Genomic DNA, 26,322 nt, shown 5'->3' on the forward strand with positions numbered 1-26,322 from the left:
ATGTGAATCCATTACTAATTATATTTTCATTGCCCTGCATTTTGCTTTAAGCTCTTTTAAAACTCTTAAATTGTCCAAACAGACAAAAGAAGTGTTGACCGACAAGTCAGAATGGTTGAAAAAATTCTTCCACTTATATATATGCATCATCTCAGGAAATGTGTGCTTTATAAACTAATTAAACTGGTCTGTTTCGTCAAATAAGTCATTAATTTTTTAACTAAAGCCATTTCCCTTGTGATAGCTGTAGTTTCAGTTCCACTCTCTGTCACTAGATGGCAGTGACAGCTCATAAAAATGCCACATTTACGGAGTGGAAAGCCGGTTTGTTCACATGAATTTTTTTCTTTCCTTTTCATTCGGAATACAGTTAAAACTTAAATCAAGTCTATGCAGAAATTATAATAAATACATTGTTTTTTGTAATAAAATTGTGGGCTTTTAATTAACACTGGAGTGGCCTCAATAATTATTTACCACATTTATTGTTTTCACGTATATTCTGTACATTTACACAATCAACACATACCAAAAAGAAGCAATATGTACAAATTCCCCAAACCAGAGAAACTAATAAAAAAAACAGTGAAAATACAAAAAAGTGTTTTCTTCAACTTGCAGATGACGGATTTTATTTTACAAAAGCGTTTGCAGTTCTCCCAATACTTTTATAAAAATATTCTCTTTCTTACTGACTTTAGGAACTATTTAGAATACAACAGGACTTTCAGCAAAACTGAGAGTTCAAAAGTTTACATTTTGAACACGGAGAACAAAGACCGCTCAGAAGAGGATGTTTGGTTAGGTCAGAGTATAATCCATGATTTCACAATATCTGGAAATGATCATCTTCTCATTACAAGACTTTGTGAGATTCCCTTAATAATTGTCAGTTTGGCCAAGGAGTGGTACTTCCTTTATGTGGAATGGACAAATAAAAGACAAAATGCCACATTATCATATTTTAAATTAAATTAGAAATCTGTTCAAGTGGGAGTTTGTTGCCTGTACATTAAAATGAAACCCTTAAAAAAATCTCAAATAATATTACAAGTTACAAAGTAAATTTTTACAAATAAAATCCTGCTTGAACCAAACAAACAACACTTTTGATGTTTATATTTAAGATATAGATATATATATATATATATATATATATATATATATATATATATATATATATATATATATATATATATATATATATTTAAAGATTGCTTTTGTGGAACATAAATGTCTAAAACCCGTATAAAAACATCGAGAAAAGATGTTTATCAAACAGACATGAGAGGAATTTGAGCACATTTTCATTTGCGTTTTTGACTTCTGACGCACAGAAGTTTACAAGGTTCACACTCTGTAGTGTTTGTCTGGATTATCTGTGGGTTTGAAACCCCCAGACAGCTCTGTGCTGCTTTCATTATCAGGGAAACGCCAGTGAGAAGAGTTCACAGAGGTCGGACAATGGCTCCATTGAACATTCCCCAGCCTCACACATGAAAGAGACGTCAAGGAACCGTTGATTATTAACTGGGATCCCTGGATTCTTTGCATTGATCATCTGAACAGAGCGGTGTGATGCTTTTGTCTCCTTTGAATCACATTTGACACAAAGATGCTGCTTATAAAATCTGCAAATTTATCTCAATTGATTTCATGTACCAAAAAATGGCTGCAGGTGTGGACATAGACAGTCGAAGGCCTTTTCTTCTGCGACGGTTGTGTGTTCATAGCCCAGATGGGCAGCAGGGCCTTTCTCTGTTTAAAACAATTTGGCCTTGACAGTTTTGAAGACCCCCGTAAGGTCTGGGAGAAAGTGACCAGAATACAAAATATCTGCCTGAATGCACACGATGGTTCACTTTGACAAAGTGGACATGTTTTTTCAAACTGCAACAGAACAGAATAAAGACTAAATAAAAAAAAATAAAAAACCTGAATGCAAGAATCTGTTGATTCTATAGTAATCAGACGCTTCTTATATTTTCACAAAAGCCTCGTTTGTGGAGTCATTTACACAAGACGTAAACTGCTTTTTGGCACTGCTTGTTTGAAAGAGTGACAGGAATACATAGTGCCACAGACACTATTAATGCTACATTGTGTTGAGTCAGTGATGACTTTTGAAGGAAAGCCTTCAATGGTTTGGACTCTGGTTCTTCTGTTTGGCAACAATGAGCCCATTCTGTTTCAGTTTTACACAAATCTGGCTCATTTCTGTCACAAAATGTTCATCTTCCTTTCTCCAGTCCTTCCTCTCAAGTATGTCCACTCCAGGTGTCTGTTAGTCCAAGATACTCGGGATTTTCTGCAGTGGGAGTCACAAACCCGTTGACTTGCTTGGGAACTCTGCCATTGCTTTCAAGCGTGGGACTGGCATCTGCCACCCCAGCTTCAGGGTCAGATTTGGACTCCAGGTCCAGGTAGTATGGATTATCAAAGGCGGGAGAACTGACAGGAACCAGGTAGCCGGGGTTCTCCACACTGTGGCCAGAGCTCAGACCGTTAGGCAAGAGTCTGTCTGCTTTGCGGCCTTTGCGTGGAAGTGTGGTGGGTCGCTCGGAAATCCCCGGCTTAAAATCCGGAACGTCCTGATTCACATATTCTAAGGGGAGAGATTTGAGTTTGAAAAAGGTTTTCAAGTCATAAATCTCTACTTTCAGCTGAGAAAGAAACAGCACTCACCTGGCGGAGCGCAGTTGGGATTATTGATACGAGTCCGCCTGGGCAGTGTGTGATGGGGGTGGGGCTGAAAACCGTTTAGCCCGCCAATTTCCAGGTCCTGGCCTTCGCTGGGATGGGTGGGATCTTTGCAGTAGCGCCCCGGGGAGAGCGGGGAAACGGCGAGGCCGTCCGGAACCGCGTCCAGGAAAACAGAGTCCGACTGGCCCCCTGCTGACGTGCTGCGGGCCAGAACAGGGTACGGCGGCCATGCGCCGTTTGTGGCGCTGGTGCCCACCTGCGAGGCAGGATACTGGCTGCGGATGAGCGTTCCCGCCGAGGAGTACATACTCTGAGGACCAACGGTCAGCGAGGTTTCCGCCTCTAAATCATGATCTCTGCTTTGCTGTAGAAAAGCCAAAGAAAGGAGACATTTTCAGAAGCAGGGATGGTTTTTGTTTCCCCAGTCAGTTTTTTTTAAATTTATTTGACTTTGTACACAGCAAAAGATACCAATTTTTTTAAGGTTTGTTGAAACCTGTAAAATGTTTTATTTAAAAAAAAAAAGAAAAAGCAGAATTCATGCTTTATATCAACCAGCTTTAAAAATCCAGATGTCAGACTAAAGTGAGTCTAAAATGAACCAGAAAGCAGGCGCCCCTGCACTGACCCTGTGTGACTGGCGCCTGGACGGCCCGTTGGCCTGATGCTCGTCTCCGTTCGTGCGTGGGAAGAGGTTTGGCTGGGGCACCAGGTAATCCTCCGCGTCCATCATTTCCCCCATGTTATCCCCCTCCTCCAGAAGCATCCTATAAAAGCGGCTGTCCACTGGATTGCTGGTGCTCATGTGTTCGTCGTTCTACAAGACGGAGGAAGAAAACCCACCAGGAATGAGGAAGGCATGACTCGGCTTGAACCGGGTTGGCACAGATATCTACTTCTTCTTAGAGCTGGCAAAGATTTGAATTCAGAAATGCTTCTTAAGCAATAATCTTCTTGGATGAGCTGTAAATGACTGTAAATCCACCCCATCATTTCTGTGAGAACACACCTTAATGACTAAATAGCGAGGTGGATCTCTAGCCATGGCGGTAAACTCCTGGACCAGTTCTTTGAACTTGGGCCTGCTGTCCGGATCGATCATCCAACCTTACATGAAAATATTACAAAAATAAAAAAAATCTCAGTGACGGGACACCGAAACAAGCAGAAAAGTTGAGAAAAAACAAAATTCATGATATAAAACATTAAAGGACGTACATTTGACCATTATCATGTAGACGTCGATGGTGCAGATGGGGGGCTGAGGAAGACGCTCTCCCCCCTCGAGGACATCAGGAATTTTCCTTGCTGGGATCGTGTCATAAGGCTTTGATCCAAAGGTCATTAGCTCCCAAACAGTCACTCCTATCATTTCAGAATTTGTATATTAATAACAATAAAAATAACACTACTTAACTTTATTTGATATTCATTATATTTAATTTATCTGTGTATGTGCTGTATGCAATCCTGCAAAAACAATCTATTTTGATCATGAGTAATTAAAATGTCAAGAAAATGGCATAATCTTCTTTCATCTTTGTTAATTGTCTAATGAATAAATTACTTGATATCTGAAATGGGTTTGATATATTTTATAATGTTTTGCTGGTACTACTGCATTATTTTTAATGCTTGAAATAAATAAAAATCCAATTAAATCAAATGTAGGATTTCCTTTCTGTGAACATTGTCATTAAAACTGGAAGAAGTGAGTCTGACCGTAGCTCCACACGTCGCTCTGATGAGTGAACCTTCTGTGCATTATTGACTCCAAAGCCATCCATTTAATGGGTACCTGGAAATACGGAAACACCACTTTAAACATAGAAGTGAAGAAACTATGAAGCTACGTACACACTGGGTGTGTGCATTGAAGCACGCGCTAAATGTTTAGCTCATGTTGTTCACACTGGACAAGCAGGGAGGGGCTTTTTCTACCGTTTACTAGTCCACCACCTACAGCTGGAAGAGGCTTGGTGTGAAATGAAAGACTTGGCGTCATATCATTCCAGTCGGGCAAAAAACAAATTATTATTTCTCCAGCATGATCTATTTTCAAACGGCTGGCACTTCCGGGAATTAAAAGGAATACCATCCATACGTCGCTCAAGTTCAACCTGGTTTAACTTTCAACGTGTTCAATGGACGGGCGTTTAAAACATGAAGCCTGAAAACAGTTGTAGAAACTTACGCCTGTTTCCACAGACAATAGTCAATATCCTTTATATTGACTTTTCATCGGAAGCGGCTGCTTGAATGCACGTCTTTATTTTAAGCAATCCAAATCAGCTTCAAACTTAAAAACCTGGCATTTTGGGTCTTTTAGACCATTTTGTTCATTAAAAAAGTGTCAGGTTTTGATTGAAGGGCTGTGGGAAAAAAAAGGTTATTTTTATTGCACACAACACTTCAGCCAATTTTAATTGACCCAACTTGGTAGAAGCAATCTTGTGACTGGATGTAAAAAGGCAAAGACAGTAGAGAAAACAGGTAGAAAACAGCCAGTAATCAATTACTTCCAGATTGATTTTATACCAACATTATCTTGTTTGTATCAGTGTATTTTAACAGATACTGCTGTTTTTTCCACACACACACACGTGTTTGTTTTACCTTCCCTCCATCAGCATGATACTCGGTCTCGTCTATATCGAGCAGACGGGCCAGACCAAAGTCCGTGATCTTCACGTGGTTCGGGTTCTTTACCAGAACGTTGCGGGCGGCCAGATCTCTGTGGACCAACCGGATGTCCTCCAGGTAACTCATGCCCTTCAGACAAACACAGACTCGTGACGCCACACAGCAGCTGTGAGAACAGGAAGCACCTAAACTGTCCGTTTCCTCGCTTTGTACCTTAGCGATCTGGACACACCAGTTCAGGAGAAACTGCGAACCGATGCAGTCCTTGTTCTCCCGGACGTAATCCAGGAGACAGCCGTACGGCATCAGCTGAGTGACCAGCTGCACGGTGGAGGTCAGACAAATTCCCAGAAGGCGACAGACGTAGGGGCTGGTGACCCCCGCCATCACATAGGCCTCCTATGGGGGGGGGGATAAAAGAACAGTGAACTGGACTCTAGCGAGCTGTGCCTATGAAGGTGTTTGCAGAGTGTTTACTCACATCCAGGATTTCTTTGTTGGCCTTTGGAGAGGTGTTCTCCCGCAACACCTTAATAGCTACAGGTATTTTAACAGTTTCCCCTTCAGGAGTCCAAACGCCCTAAAAATGTTTGAAAAATGATCAAAAACTTTGGCTGCAAATCTACATTTTCCTACAAATTCAGATTTGCTGCCAGAAAACTCACCTTGTGGACGGTGCCGAAGGCCCCTGCACCCAGAACCCTCAGCTTCTTCAGCTCGGTCTCCTTCAGGATGCGCATCTGGGCTTGGTTAGGAGATGCGCCACTGGGAGTCAAAGGCTCTACTAGCTGCAAAAAAAAAGTCAGAAAAACACCCCCTTCAGGATCTGGCTTCAGCAAAGCTACAACAACTCCCATCTCTGTCGCTGCTCACCTCCTGCTCCTGCAGGTACCTCCTCACCGTCTCCTTCCTTTTCAGTTTACTCTGTCGCCTCAGATAGAAAACCAGGAGAGCCAGAAGGATGAAGAAGAGGACCACTCCACCCACTGCTGCTGCTATAGTAGTGCCAGGTCTAAAAAAGAAAACACGTTTTGTTTCGCTTTATTAAAAAACATGAGAGGTTCAAAGAGGAAAAACATTTGAAAGTGACGAGTTTACCCTGTCCTGGTGTCAATAGGGCAGCCCCGCTCATCCTTCACTGAGCAGCTGAAACTGAAAACAACTCCACATGAATCCCCTTCTCTGTCTTAAAGAGGCGTTTGTGCCTTCAGATGAGGGTTTGCTTACGAGAGGGTGCAGTTAGTGTTGCATGGCAGACAGTGGCCGGTAGCGTTGCTGTATTTCCATATGGTCTGATGTTCCTCCTTCACACCACTCGGACACTGCTCCACACAAACCTTTCCGTCCCGGAAGTGTCGACACTCCGTACAGTCCTCCGGACCCTGGAGACGCACAAGCAACATCGAACAATCTAAAGTGGCTAAAAATATCATCATGTTTCTGATGAGTTTCCCCACCAGAGATTATTTTAAAGATTCAGAAAAAATTCCCACCACTTTGGGCGCTCTTTGGAGTCAACATAAAAAATGCAACAACCTCCTGAAAAATCTGACAGCAGCTAAAATCTCTGAGCCCCTAGAATTCATCACCAAGCTCCCCCCAATAATAGTTAGAAAGACTAACTACCGTATGTTCCGGACTATAAGTCGCACCGGAGTATAAGTCGCACCAGCCCAAAAATGTATTATAAAGAAGAAAAAAACACAGATAAGTCGCACTGGACTATAAGTCGCATTTTAACTTTCACAACCTTATATGACACAATCATAGCAGACTGTTTATCTAATAATTTCACAGTAATTTTTTCTCAAACTTATTTATTTATTCCTTTCATGAAGCATCATTGGCCAACTAATACTCTGTTTTCATCCTGTATTTGTAGAAACAGTTGTCATTTTTATTGCATTTCTGAATCTATGAAATCATTGGAAAATAGAATATTATGTTGTTAGCCTTCAAGATCTTACTGTAAAAAAAAGTTTGCTGATTCTCTGAGTCACTTAACATCCTCTTAACACTTAACATACCTCATACATCAAATTGACCCAGGAACATCATCTCTGTTACTCACATATGAACATAACAGGAGGGTTAACAATGTATTTATTTCAATTTATTTCTAATATAAGTCGCTTCAGAGTATAAGTCGCACCCCTTGCCAAACTATGAAAAAAAGGGCGACTTATAGTCCGGAAAATACGGTATTATTAACCAAAAATGAAGAATAGAAATGAAGGATGTCAGGAAAAGTGCTCATGGATGCGAGTTGTAGAGCTGCTGAAGGCTCAAATACAAATAAAGAAAAGAAAAACACGAGGCTGCCATTTCTACATTCAAAACTAGAGAGAAATGTCCACAATAATAAAGAGTCAAAACATGAGGAGACGTTTTAAAATGAGTTCACACAAAACCTGTGATGTCAGTGATGTCACACAGGTGTTTTGGGTTTGATTGGATCAAAAACAAACTGGGCTAAAAACACAAAATCTGTCTCAAAATTCAATCAAAATACTCCTAAATGTGTTTTATAGAGCAATAAAACATCTAAGTGCGGCTGCATACTGGTTGCAATTGATTTCTAAATCACATTATTAAGAAGGAACAAACAACAGCAAATAAAGTAGAAAACCTTAGAAAGACAAAAAAAAAATCCTGCCAACATGAAATGCAAATAATTGTGTTTGATGACTGACGTTAGACGTAGAAGAGAAAACGTTTTGATAGAGATAACAACTGAGATTCTATTTAAATGAAGAGCTCATCCCTCCTAGAGCGTTCCAGCTCTGGCGGTAACCTGAAGTCTTACCGGACCCTTGCAGGAGGCGGTGCCGTTGAGAGGTCGGCACTCCTCGTGACAGGGGGTGCACACAGAGTTGTGTTCAAATTCACGCACAGGCCTGTAATGACAAACACATGTGGAGGTTTACAGCAACACTAAACTTAGCTCTCTATTTGTATTTTAAGAAGAAAAGCTCTATCGAGTGACTTGAGCGGCCAGGACGAGTCTTTCAGCAATAACACAATTTAGTGAACCATTGGATTCAACATGATTTAAATCCGGTTTAGTGAATTCGACATTTCTATAGTTCAAATCAAGTGATTTAAACTAAACAAATGTGATACTTCTTCATTTTCCACAAAAAAAAAAAAAAAAAAAAAAAAATCACTGCTTAAGCCAATCACATCGGCTGTTTTCTATGATATATGAAAGACACCGACGCCCCATTTGTACAGTTTTCATTCAAAATTGAATCTGAAAGTTGAAAACAGGTTATTAGTTTTGACAATTTTGGTTTAAAACCAAACATATCAAGAGTTGTGATTTATAATCGTGATACATATCTGTAGTTAAGATAAATCTCTGTAAATAGTTCAATGGAGGTTTCAATTGGTTTGTTTTTAAATGTCTGAATTTGATTTGATCTGTACCCTCTGATTTTTTTTTCTAAAACATAAAAATAGTTCATTCTCAATTGTTTAGATTTGTGACAATGTTGACAAAGTTGACTACAAGGAATGAAGATTTTTGTGGAGTTTTAGGTTTACTGTGCGACTATTGTGTAATAGAATAAAGTCATCTGTTTTTAAAAAAACCCAACCAGCTGAGGTTTTGCTAAATGGATATCACAAAAACAGTTTTAACCCTTTACGGCATACAATTTAATCTGGATTTAATTTAGCTCCTTGAAGGGAAAAAACACAACACAAGAGGTTTTTTTTTTTACCTGGAAATAAACTCAGGGATGAAGGGGAGGAACATATATTATTAGAGCAAATTGTGAAGTAGTAAAAAAATAAATAATTTTTTAAAACAGTAATTCAAATCCAGCAGAAAAGCGGTTTTGTGTTAGATCACAACATAAAATGGCTGTAAAAGAAACCAGATTCACAAATGTGATAAATCAATATTTTTACATAAATGCAATTCAGTGAAACCATTTTTAAAACCCAGCCAGACTTTTCTGAGTGAGGTTTTTCTGTCATTCTCAGATGGAAATCGCTTGGCGAGCTGCTATTTTCGGCATTCTAAGAATGAATCGGTAATAATGGATCTTTATTGATATGAACAGTGCCATTGCTCAAGGGTAAACTTCAAACAAAAAGCTCTTCCATTGACTTGAGTTTGATCACGGCCGTCAATCTAGCCTCAGTTTAGTTCAAGCAGAGCTTTACACTTTGAATGCAGCACATCAACATCGACTGCAGGCTGAACTTTATTAAAATATTGCAGACACACAACACTTCCTACCCATCATTGATGTTACAGTGCTCCACACATTCAGTTCCACGCCGGAGAAACATGCAGGACAGACACTGTCTGGGCCCCGGGCCCCAACAGCCTCCTTTACACAACGAGTGGCAGACATGCCCCTCCGACTCTGAAAAGACATAGCATAATTCATGCTGGAACTTAGCCTTCTTTCATTCATCTTTGCAGCAGTAAAGAGTAAACAGGCATCATTCATTGCAAAAATAAAAGGGCAGCATCTGTGCTCCTCAGGTTTTCAGTTAAAACTGTATTTTCAACTTTTGTAATGCAGCTCTTTCAGAATAAAATTTTTCAGAATTTAAATTTTTTTTTAGTCAACAGAAAAAAAAATTTAGTTGACTTTTAGTGACTGTGGACTAAGCAGGGTTCAAATGTCAGCGTGGAACCCCAGACATTTTAGCAGGATGTCATTTAATATTATGAAATCACCAAAACACACTTTCGCTTTTATATCGCTTAATGTTTAACTGGGACAATTGCAGTTCTATGCAGGAAGACGGGCAAATTTCCTTCACAGATAAAACCAACACAGCTCCGTGTAACACGCTACTCTGATGAAAATCGGTGTTTTTAACACCAAAAACACATATTAAATATATATAAATATTGTTCAAATTTTCGTGAATCCGGAGCAGACGAAAAAATTTGTTTCAAAAAGATTGCATTTGTGATGTAGAAAATACACTGGGTGGGACACAAGCTTCCCAAGCTCTCAGCAGCAAGGAGGGGAAGGGGAGGCGGGGTTGCATCCCGCCCACAATTTAGAGACGAATTTCTATCGAGCTGCTGCCGCTCTGCAGAAACTATGTCCTAGAAAATGACTGATTTTTTAAAATTTTGGCTAAAAACTGCATAATCATGATTGACAGACCCCTGAGAACACTTTTAAAATAACACAAAAGAGGATCGGAGTGGGACTCAAGACATAAAAGCAGCATCCAAACACTGTCTTCATGGTAATGATTGCAAAAAACAGCATTTAAGACTTTTCTAAACACGTTTTCAATAGAAGAAAGGAACAAAACTATATGATTTTTTAATGAAGAAAAAAAAAACTTTTATGCTGACAAAGTGGTTTTTGCACATAAATGTTCAACTTTGTCAGATGATCAAAATTAGGCTCAATAAATCCAAAAGTCAACAAATAAACTGTAATCCAAGTGTGTTTTCACCCACCACAGACTTGGGGTTGCTTGGTGTTGCTTATGATGATTTTGGACCCCTCACCGTGATGGGACAGATTCTTCAAGAGCCCATCATCAACATAACACAACTGTGAGTTGTTGTATACCATAACCAGACCCCCGCTGACGCTGCGCAGTGAACGTAGCCCAAGAGACTCGATGTTTAGGCTTTGGATGGCCAGTGAAAACACACCCCTGCAGAAAACCATAGAGATAGAGCAAACTTTGCAGAACACACAAAAAAAAGATTAAAAAACAAACAAAATGAACCTATTTAAGATAGACTGTAACAACAGCGAGGACTGCAGCCAGCTGCAATAAACAACAATGCCAGACTTTATTGTAAAACGGTATTGAATAACACATTTGACCTAGTTAGGCGTGCTGCACAGCTGAGCAGCACACAAACCGGCTGGAATGTGCTGCAGGTCATAGCGGCAGAGCTGGCTAATAATTAGCATTTATTATCATGAAAGCCAGCAGACTTCTTCAACACGGGGAAAAGGGAAGAAATGTGCACAAACAAAAGCCACAGTGTGAGTGGAAAGACATCAACACTGTGAAATGCTGTGACGCAGAAAGACAAACAGACCCGTTTTTGAGATTCTTTTATTTTCTCTGATCGTTGATTAGTTGATGTTTGACTTAATTCAACCAAAGCAGGAAGGTTTTAGGTGAAATTCTGATACAAATGGGAGCAGAAATAAATGTGCAGTTCAAAGACTTACATGTAAAGCATCCTGCCTCTGATCACACGCAGGTTCTCAAAGACATTCAGGTTACTCAGCTCCTCAGGCCATGCATCAATGTACAGATAACCTGAACACAAATAGGAATTCAGACACTGATGAACACGAATGAAAAGAATAGATTTGACCCATTTTCTTTAGCTTGAACTAAATATTTCATACCTGCAATCTCCTCCAAGTTCTTGAAAGTTTGGAGCTGCTCCACAGTGAGGCCGGATGCGTTGGTTACAGGATCCCTGGACAATCAAAACAACATCAAGAGCCATTGTGGCATCTGGAATGCCTTGAACGTTGGTCTCCACAGAAAATCATGAAATTATACGTTCTCTCTGCCCAATCCTGCAATAGAACAATGGCTACGTTCCACAGATGTAAACCAGATTTTTTTTCAATCCGTTTTTTACTCTTTCAAAGCATCTCTGTCTGTGTTTTGTACAATCAGGTAACCCAGAGTGTGAAAGCTTACTTTTAGGACTATTGTTTTTTGCAATCAGACATGTCAATTTAAATCAAAGGGAAATTTGGGAGCTGCAGGATCTCCCGTTTCTCCAGATCTGAAGATTTTGACTCAAAACTTCTGGGCTACTGTGTTATGAAGGCAAAGCTCAAGTTAAAACAATAAGAAACACTAAAGTAGTAGAGCAGCTGGCAAACATTAGTAAAGAAGAAAAAAGACTCCACACAACATCAATAAAGGAGAAGTCTGCAGTTCAATGATTCAAATCCTAGGCTTGTCATTTATTGTGTAAGGCAGGACACTAATGTTGGCGAACGCCAACATTTTCTGTGGTTAAAAGCCTCTTCTAAATACTATTACGAGGAATAAAATCCTTAATGCCTATAAAAAATAAGCTTTTTATTTAAATCTCTTTGTGCACAAAGAAAAAAGAAGACAAAAGATGCACATTAAAGAATGAAACATGAAGGAATATTGCATTGCCACAACATTCAGTCATCAGCATAAAAGACCAGTTTAATCAACCAAACAGCTCCAAAAACTAAAACTTGAAGAACTTTGTTTGAGGAAAACGTTCATGAAACTGAAGGCCTGGATTCACAAGATGTTTGTTTTTGTTTGAAAGGATCCCAGACATCCTGCACACACTTTCTTCATCCTCCTTTCGTCATGGAGGAGACTGCAGAGCAGAACCAGCAGACTGAAGAACTGCTGGACAGTGATGCTGCTCTGTAGGATCTTCATGGAACCAACTGTACATTCCAGTGATAAACCTGGATACCATAACTGGATTCACTACTAGTTCATTTCATTTCTCTTTGATGCATTTTATATACATGTAATGATGTGGTATGTTTTTTCGATTGTTAATACTGTAATGGTTGAATGGGTGCACTGATTTCTAACTTGACCTCTCACCTCTCAAAGCTCTGGGCGCGGAACGCAAGACTTCCAAAAATCTTCTTGCAGTTGCTGAATTGCTTCACGTTAGCGGATGTTACCACGGTGATTCCATGGTTGTCGATGACACCGTTGTTGTCCATACCCAGACCATAGCACACTAGGACAGAAGACAAAATTACATTTAAAAAAAAATCTTTTTCTTAAATGTTGTTCATTAATGGAAGTTAACAAGAAACTGTTCATTCAAATCTGATGAATGTGTCAAAACATTTCCAAACCCACCGTTTGGACAATTTCCTTCACACTTTTCACACTTCTGAGTCTCCGTTCCATCAGGATTGATGGTGATCACTTCCTGGTTGGATTGTGAACAATATAAAATGCAGGCCACTTCCATAGCCAGGTAGTTATCTGCAGAGAAGCAGGCAGGACAGAAAATCTGACTTCTGCACTTCTCAGCACAGCGTTGTGCTTTGATTTTTTTTTTGAAGTTATGTTCTCACTGGGACACGTCTTGACGCAGAAGGCTCCGAAGTAGAACTTTTTGTTTGCGTTGGGCTTGGCCTGGTAGTTGTTGGGATCGTAGATGGTGGGCTCGGGACAGTTCTCCTTGCACACACCACTGTCGTTGAAGTGACGACATGCCTGAAGACAAAAAAAAAATAAAAATAAAAAATCAGAAGATCACTTGGGGCAGATTTGAACAGTGGGATTAGAACAACATGTGTGATTTTTTTTTAATTTATTTACCAGACAGTCCGAGTCTCTGGGTCCGGTGCAGCCGGCAGCACACTGCTTGTGGCAGCAGTCACTGGTCAGAGGGCCTTTACATCGCTGACAGCCAGACGCGCAATTTCCCGTCACTTCAAACAGAGACATCAACAGCCTCAGCAACATTTTCCCCCCTGATGCATCAGCAAAAGCAGAAAACTTTCAGATTTAGGATTTTAAACTTACACGTTTGGCAATCTTGCGACGTTTCTCCCCAGCAACCTTTCGCACATGCAGAGGAGCAGCTTGGACCTGAATCAGCAGAAAACGACAAAAGGGAAATCTAAGGAAGAGAATCCAACCAACAACAGAGCTCAACCTGCCCTAGGAGAGCAGGGCATGTCCAGATGTTAAAATGTAGTTTTTTCTTAATGTTTTTTCTTCTGAGACTACATTTAAGACTATAGATTCCTGTCTGCTTATCAATCAACCCACTGAGTTCTGACACTGACAGCTTTGTCAAACGTTGTAACCGTGTTTTTCTTCTTTGGAGAGCTTTTATTTCGCCGTCTCAAATGTTCTATAAATGACGCAACCTGTCACCTTGTTCAGGATTGTCAAGGTTTCAAAATGAGTCTTTCACTAAGCAAGTACAATTATCTTGACGCCATCGGCAACACCCAAAAACTGCAAGTCATGCTGAATTTAGCCAGAAAGTGAAAAGTCCAATCTTCTCGCCTTCATTTATCCAACAACAATGTTTTATCAATTTTATTTCACTTATAAGGAAAGCATGAAACTAGACGATCTGAATATTCATGTAAAGTGCTCCTTCAGGATCAAAACTGTCAAAATATTACATTAATACTTTTAAAATTCATCAGTTCAGAACATAATTGCAATTATTTAAAATGTTGTCTTAATTGTTCAATTTCTATTCTAAAGTGCATTTAAACCAAAGAAACGTGCATCTTTATTCACAAAAATGAGAAATTCTCCCATGAAATACAACATAAATTGTTTTTTTTTGCCTCATAAAAATCAAAGAAACTGCAACAATAGCACACTAATAATTATATTTGATAGATGTGTTAGAGTTCAATCTAAGTAGAACCCAGACCTACAGGTTGATTATAAAAGCAGGTATGACCAAAATTCTAGAAAGAGAACTGAAGTGAATTCTTATGAAGGATAAATTTTGCTTGTTTGTCCATTTTTGAAGAGGTAAAGTTTTGATAGCATCCAAAAACCAAACCAAATCAGCAAAACACAGACAATAACTAATGAGATGCTGAGTACTTTCTTTCTATTTAACAATTATTGGTGAGTTCCAGGATGAAGTATCTTGTTTTCATGTTGCTAACAGAGATATACATACAATTCAGAGACTGGACCAGAGACCAACTGAGGTGATATGAATGCAAACTTTTTCACTTCACAAAAGGCCAGAATTATGCCTAAAATATATTAAAAAAAAATAGCAGTTAGGGCGGAAATGGAGCGGGTGCAAAGATATAAAATCTTGTTTTTAGACATTCAAGACATTTTACCGGGCTTAAGCCGTTTTAACTCGTCTTTGCTCTACAAGCTTTTCTCAGAGTCAGTCCAGTGGAGAATTGTTGTCTCATTAAAATCTAGCATCTAGAAATAAGCAAATTATTAGTAAAATGAGTCAAAATCTTTTTGCTCCAATCTCTTAACAATAGAAAAACACGATTTAAGACGAAAAAAAAACAGCATTTAATATTTGGTTCAATTTTAAAGATGGCATTTTAAAGTTCATAGTCATTATTTTGGAAACAAAAATTTTGATTTACCGTATGTTTAGGACTAACTTCTAGTTTTAGATATGATGATTTATTAAGATTGGACAACTTGTACTACGATTTTTTTCCTAATTAGTTCACATTTTGTTCTAATATTAGTTCTTTCCACTTATTACACATTTTTTTTGTCATTGTGATCAAAATGAATCCCAATTATGTACATAAAGTCTCAAAAAATACAAACCATTTGCCTAGAATTCATTTTTAAGTTATTCTATCAATAACAGCTATTTAAACTTGTTTTTCCCCTGAATGCTTGGGTGGAACTCCTTTTTCTAGATTTTCTATCTTATAACATTTCTGGTTAAGTTAAAGTGACTCGCTGCATGGACAGATCATTTCACTACTTTTTAGTGATTTTCTTCTCATGATTTGTCTTCTCTTATTGTTTTTAGGCCACTGTACTTCCTCTTGCAGTGTGGAAAGGAAGCTGCTGTATTTTATTTCATGTAAGTCATAACCTTCACCTCAGGCAGCCATGGTACCTTTTCTTGACTTAAAAATCTCTATATAAATCTCTAGCATAAAAAAGACAACTGTATTGTGAACAATAACAAAAAGAAATAAATAACCCCAGTGGGGAGTTTGATCTTTTTGTGTCGTCATGGATACATTTGAAAACTTCATGTGATGAGTGAGGATGAGTGAGCGTCTCACAGTTAGGGGCCCGCGGCTGCAGTTTGGGGATTTTGGATTGGTTGCTCTGCTTATCCAGTATGTCGCTCCAATCTATACTCCGGGGGTCGGGGAAGCACAGGTAGGGGTTCTGCCAAATGTTAATCCCACCCTGCAGGATCTCTGCAACACAACAATTGAAAAGCTGAGTTGCATTTGCAAACCCACAGATAAACATTAACATGATGATCATAAAAAACAAGACATAGTTGTGGTTATGAGGTCAGATCAGATTTATTAAACTTACCCGTTAGGCTGCGGAGACGGAGGGTCCTCAGCCCCCGATTTCCCTGAGTGTTATTCAGGACAGCAATTGCATATTGGGAGTCGAACAGCTGGCTGCCTCTTATGATCCGAAGGTTGTCCAAAGGCACAAGACTCACTGAGACATTAGCAACGAGGACATAACCCTGCACCTCTATAATCCCCTGTTCAGAATGAGAGGAAACCAAAATAAAGAAAATGGACATGTCCTAAATATTTAACAATGTTTGTGCAGCAGCCCTTGATCAAAGTGTACCTGCAGGAAGGAGAGGTCAGGGTTTCCATGGAGGTGTGTAATCTCTAGGTTGCCATGGACAACTTGGCAGTCGGTGTACAGGAGCTTCAGGGTGTTGTAGTGATTTTCCAGGCTGGAGGGCAGGGCCAGCTTCATGTCCGTGCCCCGGCAGACTGCAACACAAATGACATGACCACAACTTCACCTGCCTGCACGCAGAAACATGCTCTGATGTCAGCAACAACAAAAATCACAAAAGCATTAAGCCTGACACTTCAAAACCCCTTCAAATTGATCACACATAAAGACGGTAATAATTTGAGTGCATGTTTTTAATTTACACTGAGAATGTGAAGACAAAACAGCAAATGACGTCAAGAGCTAACATTGAAATTCAACCCACAAGCGGCGCTTCTCTCAGAGGGTCTAAATGTTTCCTGACGGCGAGGAGCACAGGCCCACTACAGTGGCTCGCACACAGGATTGCATTCAGGGTCATGCAGCTTTACGATTCATGCGGGCTGTTGCAGATGCATAACTCCCATGCCTTAGCACGCAGTCACGCTGTGAACAGTCCCTCCTCTTTGGAGGATATAAATGACTTCCTCTGGACCCCTTCCAACAACCCTTCAATAGTCAACCCACTTTTCTTGATCGAGTCCCTTACTCCCATCGCTGTGCTTTCTCTGTTTTTGGAGAAGACATCTGGATGGATTTTGGAAAGTTCTTGTTCTTTTGCCTTTTTTTTGTGTGTGCACAGAACAGTTTTATCTAAATATTGGAAAGTTCCAGCCCAAAAAGTACAAGATAAAAATAAAGCAGGAATAAGTATAGTTGGGAGCTACCTAAGCACATGGTCTATGATTGATACAGAGACTGCCAAAAATACAAAACCTGTCATTCCAGCTGGTGTCAAGTTACAACTGTTTGCTGCTTTATTCAAAGTCGTCATCACAGAAAGACCTTTAACACAAGAGGTGAGCTCACTTGTGACTCACTTGCATTTTGTCATGACACGGGCAGGGAACGCATTCTTCTGCAGCTCATCAGATGAAGCTAATGCACAGTCATCGAAAAGCACAGGAAGGCAGATTTTCCATTTGTAAAAACTGGGTCCAGCTCTCACCTTGGCCTCCTTTTACAGTCCCATTGTTTGCTCTTCACCGTCTCTCAGCAACGCTTGTGTTCGCTGCCTGGTGAGGGGCTGTCCACCCCTCCATCCTCACGGCTTAAAATACTCTTATCACTGTCAGTCAGTCAGTCAGTCAGTCAGTACCCCTGCCTTCATCGACCACAGCTACGTTTAGTGATGAAGGTCAAGCGCCTTCCCTTTGTTGATCTCTTTCTTTTAAGTCATTAGCTGGCTCTAGAAAGTGTCATCTCAAGGCTGCCAATCTTTTATAGACAACACTGAAGGAGAACAGGCTTAGCTGCGGGTTCTTTCATTTTCACATAACCTGTCTGATTTATGACTATAAAGCACAACGACCTCTGATACATCAGTGACAACCTCACAAGCCTCTGAAATCTGTGTTTGTTTTCCCTTCTTACCATATCATGGTACTACTAAATCATGGTACTCTATACGTTTGGCATTTGGAGCAGACAGCAAAGAAAGAATTTCATTGTGCAGGGAAACCCGTTTCTTTACTGTGCATATGATAATAAACCCTTTGAATCTTGAATCTTGAATCTTAAATTAACACTAAGAAAAAAACTCTGATTTGGCCTTTCTGGTTTTCAATAGTATTAACCTTTTTTTAACTAAAAAAATGAAGTATGTGGTAAAAGTGTCTCCCTGTTGATGCACAATCCTCAAGCATTCAAGATATGTTGTGGATTTTTGTAAATTGTGCAGCATTGTTATGACATATGCACCTTAATATAAAAAGCTAAAAGCAAACAGTTTTGTAATAACTATAAATATCCGAGAAGGGAACTCTTGCTGCAGTATGGAAGACGGCCGGGTCAAACCATTATATGAGAACTGGACTGAGTGACCCCTCCTATTTGGCGTTTTAAATAGGTTCCACTAAGCCAAAATCCCATTTACTTCCACTGAGGAATAAACAGCTTTTACTCAGTCGTTGTATTTGTTCGAATAACCATTCTTGCTCTGCCACCTTTTTTTTTTAACATGTTCTTGCTAGTCCTATTTTCTAATTATATTATTTTCAGGGTAAAACCTGACCAATCAGATGTCTCAATAAAATGTGGTGCCCGCTGGCCACAAGCTCACTCCAGGCAAGATTGGCGAGAGTGGTTGTCATAGAAACAATGACTAAGACCAATCACTGCTTACTGACGTCGCCTGGCTTCAACATGACGACATCCGTAAAACAAAAATAACAACTGAATCGACTTCATTTCATTGGAGCCTGAACTAAGCCCATGTCTATGGGTGACGTCACACTCACTCAGTCCAGTTCTCATATACAGTCAATAGTTTTACCAAAACACAGAAAAAGATTGAAAGCTGTTAGAGTTGAGATTCTTTGGAAGTGGAATTTTCCGATGATTTTGTGACTTTTTTTATGTTTTTAATTTAAACACTTTAGTTCCATGGAGAGAAGATGCAAGTTATTTTTCAGACAAGACTGAAGTTGTGACAGTTTAACACTTTTTTAAAAACTAAACTGCAAACTTTCTGCAGATTTTCAAGATCCAAGTTTTTGTGTGTGCAAGTCAGCATATCCACCACTATATTTACCAAAGCTTTAATTAAAGTATATCAACAATCTTACTAATAAATACAAATCTACATTGATCTTACTATGTTTTTTTAGTATAGAGTATAGTATAAGTATAAAAAACACTAGGAACCTGGAAGCTACAAATGGATAAAAACAAACTGCTTAACTGTTTTGCTTTGACTTTAATCTCATCATGCGATCTGCCTCTATGATGCATTAACTCCAGAAAAATATGAAACCTGGCAAGGTTTGGGGAATGTCTTAAATTAGTTTGTTTACTGACCAGAAATTCAAAACTTTTTCTCGATAGACTCAATCCATCGTTTTCGAAAGAAATCTCTAAAAATAGAGAGGCTGAAATCTTTTTTAAAAGATAATGCAATTTTTTATTTTTTTTTATTTTAAATCCCTTCCAGAGAAGGTGCTTTGTCTCTAAACGGTGCTGATGTTTTTCAGACTAAAAAGCTAGAGTGTGAAGCCACACCTGTGTGAGGCAGTGTTCCAGTTAATGCTGAGGGTGTGTGTTTTTGTTGACACCTAAATGCAGCACAATTAAGTCAAACGTAATTAGATTGTGGAGGGGGAGGAGCCTGCTGTGCAATCAAGCACTGGCCTCCACTCTCTCCTAAAGGAGATCGACCAAGTCTATTTGTGACCCGATTTTCTGCGTTTCCTCCTGCAGATTTGTCACGGTGGCTCTGCAGTTTCTGATCTGTGCAATAGAAGCTGCTGCTCTGCAAACCTTTCAGCAGACATTCTTCCTTAGTACTCCGCTGCATATTAAGAAAAAAACAGGTATTGCTCAACAGACAAGCAGAACAGGTCCTGTTCTGAGCTTTCTAGAGAAATACACGGATGCAAACTCCTGGTTTTGTTTAAGGCTCGTGCACAGACTGCAATCACAGCAACATACTTCAATAAGCACCACTGCTCATCAGACAAAAGAGAGCAATTAATAAACTGTTTCTGCACAAATAAATGTATTTCAATACAATATTTGGCCCTCAAGAGACTTTTTATTTAATAACAAAGAAAATATTACAATTAAAACTTGTTTGGTACTTTAAAAGTCAAAATCGACAAACTAACAAGGTTTACTTTGTCCTAAATTAGAATTTACAAATGTTAAAGTTAAGCAGACTGAGTCAACATTGATTGACAGTTCATTCAAATAATAGTCTTTTAGCCGTTTTGTTTTCTGGTTTCACTCTGTATCCAAACACAACAAAAACAGGAAAAAAACAAGTGATAAGCAAAAAGACATTCCAGCATTAAAGATAAGCAGGGTGTTACAGTACTGTGGTTTGGTACTGACTGTACAAGCCTGTAAAGGTCAAGTTTAAGTTTTCCATCCCCTAAATTCATTCACTGAACCTCAATCGTGAGATGTGATCAAGGTGGATCTTAAAAAAAGCATCAGTGAGGAAATATTTTTTAAAAATAGACTTTATTTTGGGGTTTTTTAACAACTTTATTTGTACTTTACATGAACACAGTGGTGAAACTACCAAAATCCTCTCATTTGATTCAATTCATGCTTTTACAAACATCTCTGAAAGGCTTTTATCCTGAACAACACTTCTATTAGTTGCATTTGCTGGAACCAGTTTCCTTCTAATTATCCAGTCTTGGTTTAAAGAAAATAAGATTTATTCCTCAAGTGTCACTAAAATTTTTCAGTCCCAAGACCTCTCATGCTGGCAAGCAAATTAAAATACACAAGACACGGTAAGAAACCCTTTTGAGGTTTAAAACAAAAAAAAAATCAAGTCCAAAAGCAAAACTGCTGTTATCACAATTAACCAAGAAAATTCATTAGCTCTTCCTTTACAGAACATTTACCTTAATAACTTTAATGATCACTTTAATGTTTATGATAACTGCTTTGCATTTACTGCTTAACAAAAAAAATATGGAAACAAGATTATGTATTAACAAGAATTAAAATGTTAGTGAACACAGACTAGGATGAGTTTGCCTCAACATCATTTCAGAAACCTGAGTGATCTTGATTACATGTTAAAAGTACAAAAAACTGACATATTTTGGACCACAAGGCTCACCAGATTATAACGCATGTAATGTGATATGACAACAATACCCAGAATGCCTGTAAAGGCCAAGAAGGAAGGGATTGGTTAGAGGGTTGATGGGAAGTTTTTCAAGCAAACTGCATTGTTATGTACTTTTAATCTGCAATAATCAGCTTTTGCATAGAGTGCTTTACTCGCAATAACTCAATATTTTTAAGTTGAATCACATTTTGTATAAAACTTTACATCATAGTATTTCGGTAGTAAACGGTAAAAAACAAGGAGGGAGGGGGGTCACTCAGTCCAGTTCTCATATACAGTCAATTAGGCAAAATAAATCGCAAATTTATCGTTATTGCGATATCAAGCTGTGCAATATGCATTTCGCAAGAGTCGGCGAAAATCGCAATAAATGGTTACTTTAAATGTCTTAAAACAATCTTATGGCAGCTGAAAGTATTTATCGAATCAAAAAAATCAAATTATGCATTTGACCAATCAGATGAAGGCCTTTTATGTTAGACACTCGCCCCCCACGTAGACTAGTTTTATTTGGAGTATAATTTAAGATATGTTGACTCTTATTTAGATTAAACTGCAGTGAAGTGGGAATTACGTTTTTGCTAGTTTTACTATTTGTTCAAATATCGCAAGTTATATCGTCATCACAATATTGAATACTAATATTGCAAGTTTTCCTCATATCATGCAGACCTACAGTCAATGTAGTTTACCAACATTGAGCTAAAACAATTTGACAGATTTCTGAGTACTGTGTATCATAGAAATTCAGTTCCAGGTCAAAAGAACAAATAAATTCCTACAGACCGACAATATTTTGGGAAACTGAAGGCATAAAAATGTGCATCAAAGTCATATAAATATGATATTTTTTAACCTTTGGATCTATATGAAGACAACAAGGAGAGACCCAAGAGCTTCAAGCCTTCAAGATATTTATGAAGCATCCACACCACTGACTATTATTAGTGAACGCATCACAGTCCTCTTTTTAAATTTAGCTGCTCCAATGCCGGGTCTGAACATGAGAGTTGAGCTTATGGGAAACCATTCATGCACAAAATCTTTAAAAAAAAAACACACACACGCACATTTTGCATACATGCAATAAAATAACACTGACATGCAAACATTTTATGTAGGGTAAGGGCAATTTGAGCATTTTATACAAATAATGACAACATATAATATAGACAAATCTCCCTCCAAGTAAAAAAGCATTTTAGATATAACCTGAGCTGAAGTGAGAACTTTAGTGTGATTATTGGTAAAGTCTTTGATAAGAAATTCTAAATTTTGATAGGATTCATTACAATTGATTAAATGTCATTTTACTGGTCAAATTTTTGTTTTAAAATAAGTTGTTTAGTGATGAAGTGACCAAAAGTAAAACCTTTGATCATAATATTGTGAAATCTCACAATAGAAACGAATAAATTTGATACATTTTTCCAGATAATTTGTGATACATTCTTATAAAAAGAATTAAATCGAGGAATTTCATATTTTTGAATTGTCTTTTTAATTGAAACAAATTGATCTTCAAACACAGCCTTTAAAAGGTTTACATGAAAAAAATGATAGTGTCTTAGTGTTAAATGCCCAGGTTAAGATGCAAAATAATATTAAAACAATAAGATGCTTGATTGGTTGAATTAAAAGTTTTTTATTGCCAAAAAACGGACGTTCCTCTGAAAAACATGAGGGTGAGCGGAGCCTTTTTAGAGAACGACCATCCTGATCTCAGTCAGAGTGGGTCAGGTCACTAACAGTCTAGACGGGCAGAGTTAACCTGCAACTAGCGTCAATTCAAATAGACTTTGCCTTGAGGTGCGCTAAAATATGACAAGGGCGTGAACTGTGCGTCCACTGAGGCAATCGCCTCACACCAAGGATCCTGCATAGAGGGGCTGTGCACACGTGTGAGTGACATAACAAATGAAAGTAAGAAGGCTGGAAGTCAACACTTGGGCATAACATGTTGCTTAACTCTGGGAACCAGTCAGAGCACTCCGGCACAGGTCCGATGCTTCAGAGATCAACACTGCAGACTAAAGTGCACCAACCTGTTCCCCCCAACAATGCTGTCGCGTTCAGAAATGACTTCACCTGTGACTACTGGCTTTGTTCCTGCGTGTGTCCGATTAGTGGTAGTGCTTCGGGGGCAGCTAATAAAACAGGAGTATTGTTTGTGCTCTAAGGATTTCGTCTTTCAACTTAATTGAGCTGGAAATTGGTAATCAAAGTCCAAAAAAAAAAATTCATGGCTCTTTTTGTTGTTTTTAACCCCAAAAACTGGCAATTTAATAAAGTCTGCACATAGTCTCAGTCTGTGCAAAGGTTTTACATGTTTATTGATATTGCTAAATCCTCCTAGAACAGATATTAAACTAGTTCATAATAATAATCATGAAAACTGTGGTTTTCTTGCAGAAATAAAAAATGATATTGGAGTTTTTCAAATCTGACTCCTTTTCTTCGACTTTATATAATTGGTATATGAAATGTGAAAAACAATGAAACAAATAGTTTAGAGCGGTGCTACTTTCTGCAACATGAAGAAATCCAAAAACTCCTCAGGTTTGGCTTTAAACAAAAGAAATCTTGATTTGCATTTTGCAAATTTGCTCTTATTTGCACTTTCAGTTAGTTAGCTCTTACTTTACTGGCATGCACTCCAAGCTCCAAGTGTGATAAGTGGCCCTCTATCAGACAATGTCCCCTTAGGAGCCAGAAGTGAATAATTGACATAGTCATGATGATCTTCTGCACACAGAGCTTTTGTTTGTTTGTTTGTTTGTTGTTTACCAACACTGCTCTGCTGCATCTCAACACCAGTTCTCGAGTTTATTGCCCAACTATGTGGCTTTAACTCTCTTTATTCAATTTAGTGTAAGTTTGTAATTGAAATTCAAACTGAAAGCTTTTAGCGAAGCTACTTTTTGACAGGTGGGAATTTTGTCCTTATCTGCGCTCCATAACTCCCATGAATCTCCGCAGGGAGGACGAAATCACGTACGAGGAATGCAGGAACCCGCGTCGACTTCACACTTCACGTCCACACGAACACAACTCGAACGGGGTCTAGTATGTCCGCGTTCCCAAACCGTGAGAGCGCAAAAGACGACAAAAGTCACCCACCTTCTCCGCCCAAAACGCCCGGCACTCCGAGCAGAACGGCTCCGATAAACACCAAACTTCTCGCGGCTTCCATCTGCTCGCACCCGGCGCGTTTAGTCCATATTCCAGAGTTAGGTCTGTCTAATATTCGTTGTAGCCGACAAAAAAAACACAATAGGTCTTTTCCTTCTTAAAATATTAGACCTTAAAATAATAGCAGCTTTAATCTCGACTCCCTTAGTGAAATTGCTGCCCTTCTTCCTATCCACGGAGACTTCCGAACTCGGACTGTTGGTAGTAACAGTGTGACAAGCGCGCTCCCGTGAAGGCCTGCGCGAGGAGTGGCACTCTGACTCCGCCCACAATCACAGATTTCTGTCTGCAGACCTCAAACTCACTACACGCTTATCAATGTGACATTAAAGACTGTAATGCATGGATTCCTTCTGTCATACAAATATATATATGTTTATTTATTTATTGGTCAAATTTATGTATCCTACTCAAACATGTTTTTTTTCCAACTGAAATGTATCTGAAAAGTGTTCTAAACGCTCATCTTTATGAGGCTGTAGCTTTGAGCATCATGTTAGAACACTGCCAAAAGAACTTAAAGTTCTCTAAAATAAAAATGTGCTGAAGTGTTTAAAAATCATTTTTGTTGGAACAACAAAATAAAATAAAAACTTCCACACCATAATACTACTACCTTCACCAACTTGGCACCTTGCATTTTCAATGGTAGATCTTCCTGGCACCCCAGAATCCCAGAAGGTATCAAATGCAGATTTTTAAATTTATTTGAATTTAAATCATAACATATGGGAAATAGTCAATATTTCAGGACTTTTTTTTCTCCAAATTTTCCATGATACAAGAAATACCAAAAAATTAGATCAGACTGTCTTTGTCAACAAACTTCAAGATGTTGGATTATGTTGTAATTATTGTTGTTTATGGAGGATTTAGCAGTAGCATCTCAAGGAGATGCTTGATCCTGTGAGATGTTCTCAGGCTTGTTATCCTTTTTGTTTTCAGTCTATTGGGGGCTAACATTTCTTGTGCTTTGTCCAAAAAACCCCCCCACATATATGTATTTACACACAGACACGCACACAATACAATTTTCCTGCTCTATTTCCAAACTTTCCCCAAGTGCATAGACTCATACATCTCTGTATCTCACCATTTACTGATTCACTAGAGTGGCTAAACTTTCATAATGACTTCTGGAACAAATTTAAAGAAATCTTCAGTGGGCAAGCAATGGAAGAAAAAAATGTATCTCTAAACAAGTTGAAAATACAGAAAAGTAGAAGTTCTTTTCTTGTTATAAGGGAAAACAAATTTGACATTGGAACTAGAAGAACTTGTTTTGGTAAAATTTCTTAAAATAAATTGTGATGTAATAACCTTTTAAGACAAATTGTTTATGTATATTTCACTGGTAATAGGAAATATTGCATTTAAATGACAAGGTATTGCCAAAATAAGGGTTTTAAATCTTTAAAGTGGGTATGTTTGCACACCTTTCCCCCAAATATATCACATTTTAACAGCTATAACAGTCCAACTACCCCTCTATAGAATCATCCTAAAGACCAGAATCATAAAATATTAAAAACTAAAGACTAAACTTAAATTATAGGGGATATTTTTGCAGTGCATCTGTTTAATTTGGGATTTTTAATAGATTAGGCTTGCGCCTAAATCTCCCAAAGTCTCATTTTCCTTGTTTTCTTTCCATTTACAAATTCATTTCCTTTACTTTCCGAGATGCAGACTTGCAACACTTTATCATGAATTAAGTTTTCTATTGTAAAAAATGAATGCGT

The 26,322-nt window shown here is 38.5% G+C and overlaps 1 protein-coding gene across 2 annotated transcripts; it reads right to left on the minus strand.

Moving 5' to 3' along the window:
- Positions 1-466: 466 nt before the first annotated feature.
- On the minus strand, positions 467-24,811 carry LOC101174230 (receptor tyrosine-protein kinase erbB-2). Of its 2 annotated transcripts, none has more exons than XM_011488024.3 (27): positions 24,509-24,811; positions 16,642-16,793; positions 16,369-16,549; positions 16,104-16,244; positions 13,867-13,932; positions 13,660-13,772; positions 13,413-13,554; positions 13,192-13,320; positions 12,925-13,066; positions 11,712-11,785; positions 11,529-11,619; positions 10,793-10,995; positions 9,596-9,725; positions 8,153-8,243; positions 6,574-6,728; positions 6,445-6,498; positions 6,220-6,358; positions 6,012-6,134; positions 5,828-5,926; positions 5,560-5,745; positions 5,320-5,475; positions 4,426-4,501; positions 3,922-4,068; positions 3,713-3,810; positions 3,332-3,520; positions 2,686-3,067; positions 467-2,605 (listed from the first exon to the last, which is right to left on the minus strand). In XM_011488024.3, exons 1-27 carry the CDS (start codon positions 24,579-24,581, stop codon positions 2,259-2,261), a joined length of 3,879 nt encoding a protein of 1,292 aa, XP_011486326.1. In that variant the 5' UTR covers positions 24,582-24,811; the 3' UTR covers positions 467-2,258. The 2 variants fall into 2 exon arrangements, with proteins under 2 accessions (XP_011486326.1, XP_023805207.1); XM_023949439.1 differs by lacking the exon at positions 24,509-24,811 and adding an exon at positions 17,619-17,825.
- Between the last annotated feature and the right edge of the window lie 1,511 nt (positions 24,812-26,322).

Source organism: Oryzias latipes, chromosome 19 (genome assembly GCF_002234675.1).
Source record: "Oryzias latipes chromosome 19, ASM223467v1".
NCBI lineage: Eukaryota > Metazoa > Chordata > Actinopteri > Beloniformes > Adrianichthyidae > Oryzias > Oryzias latipes.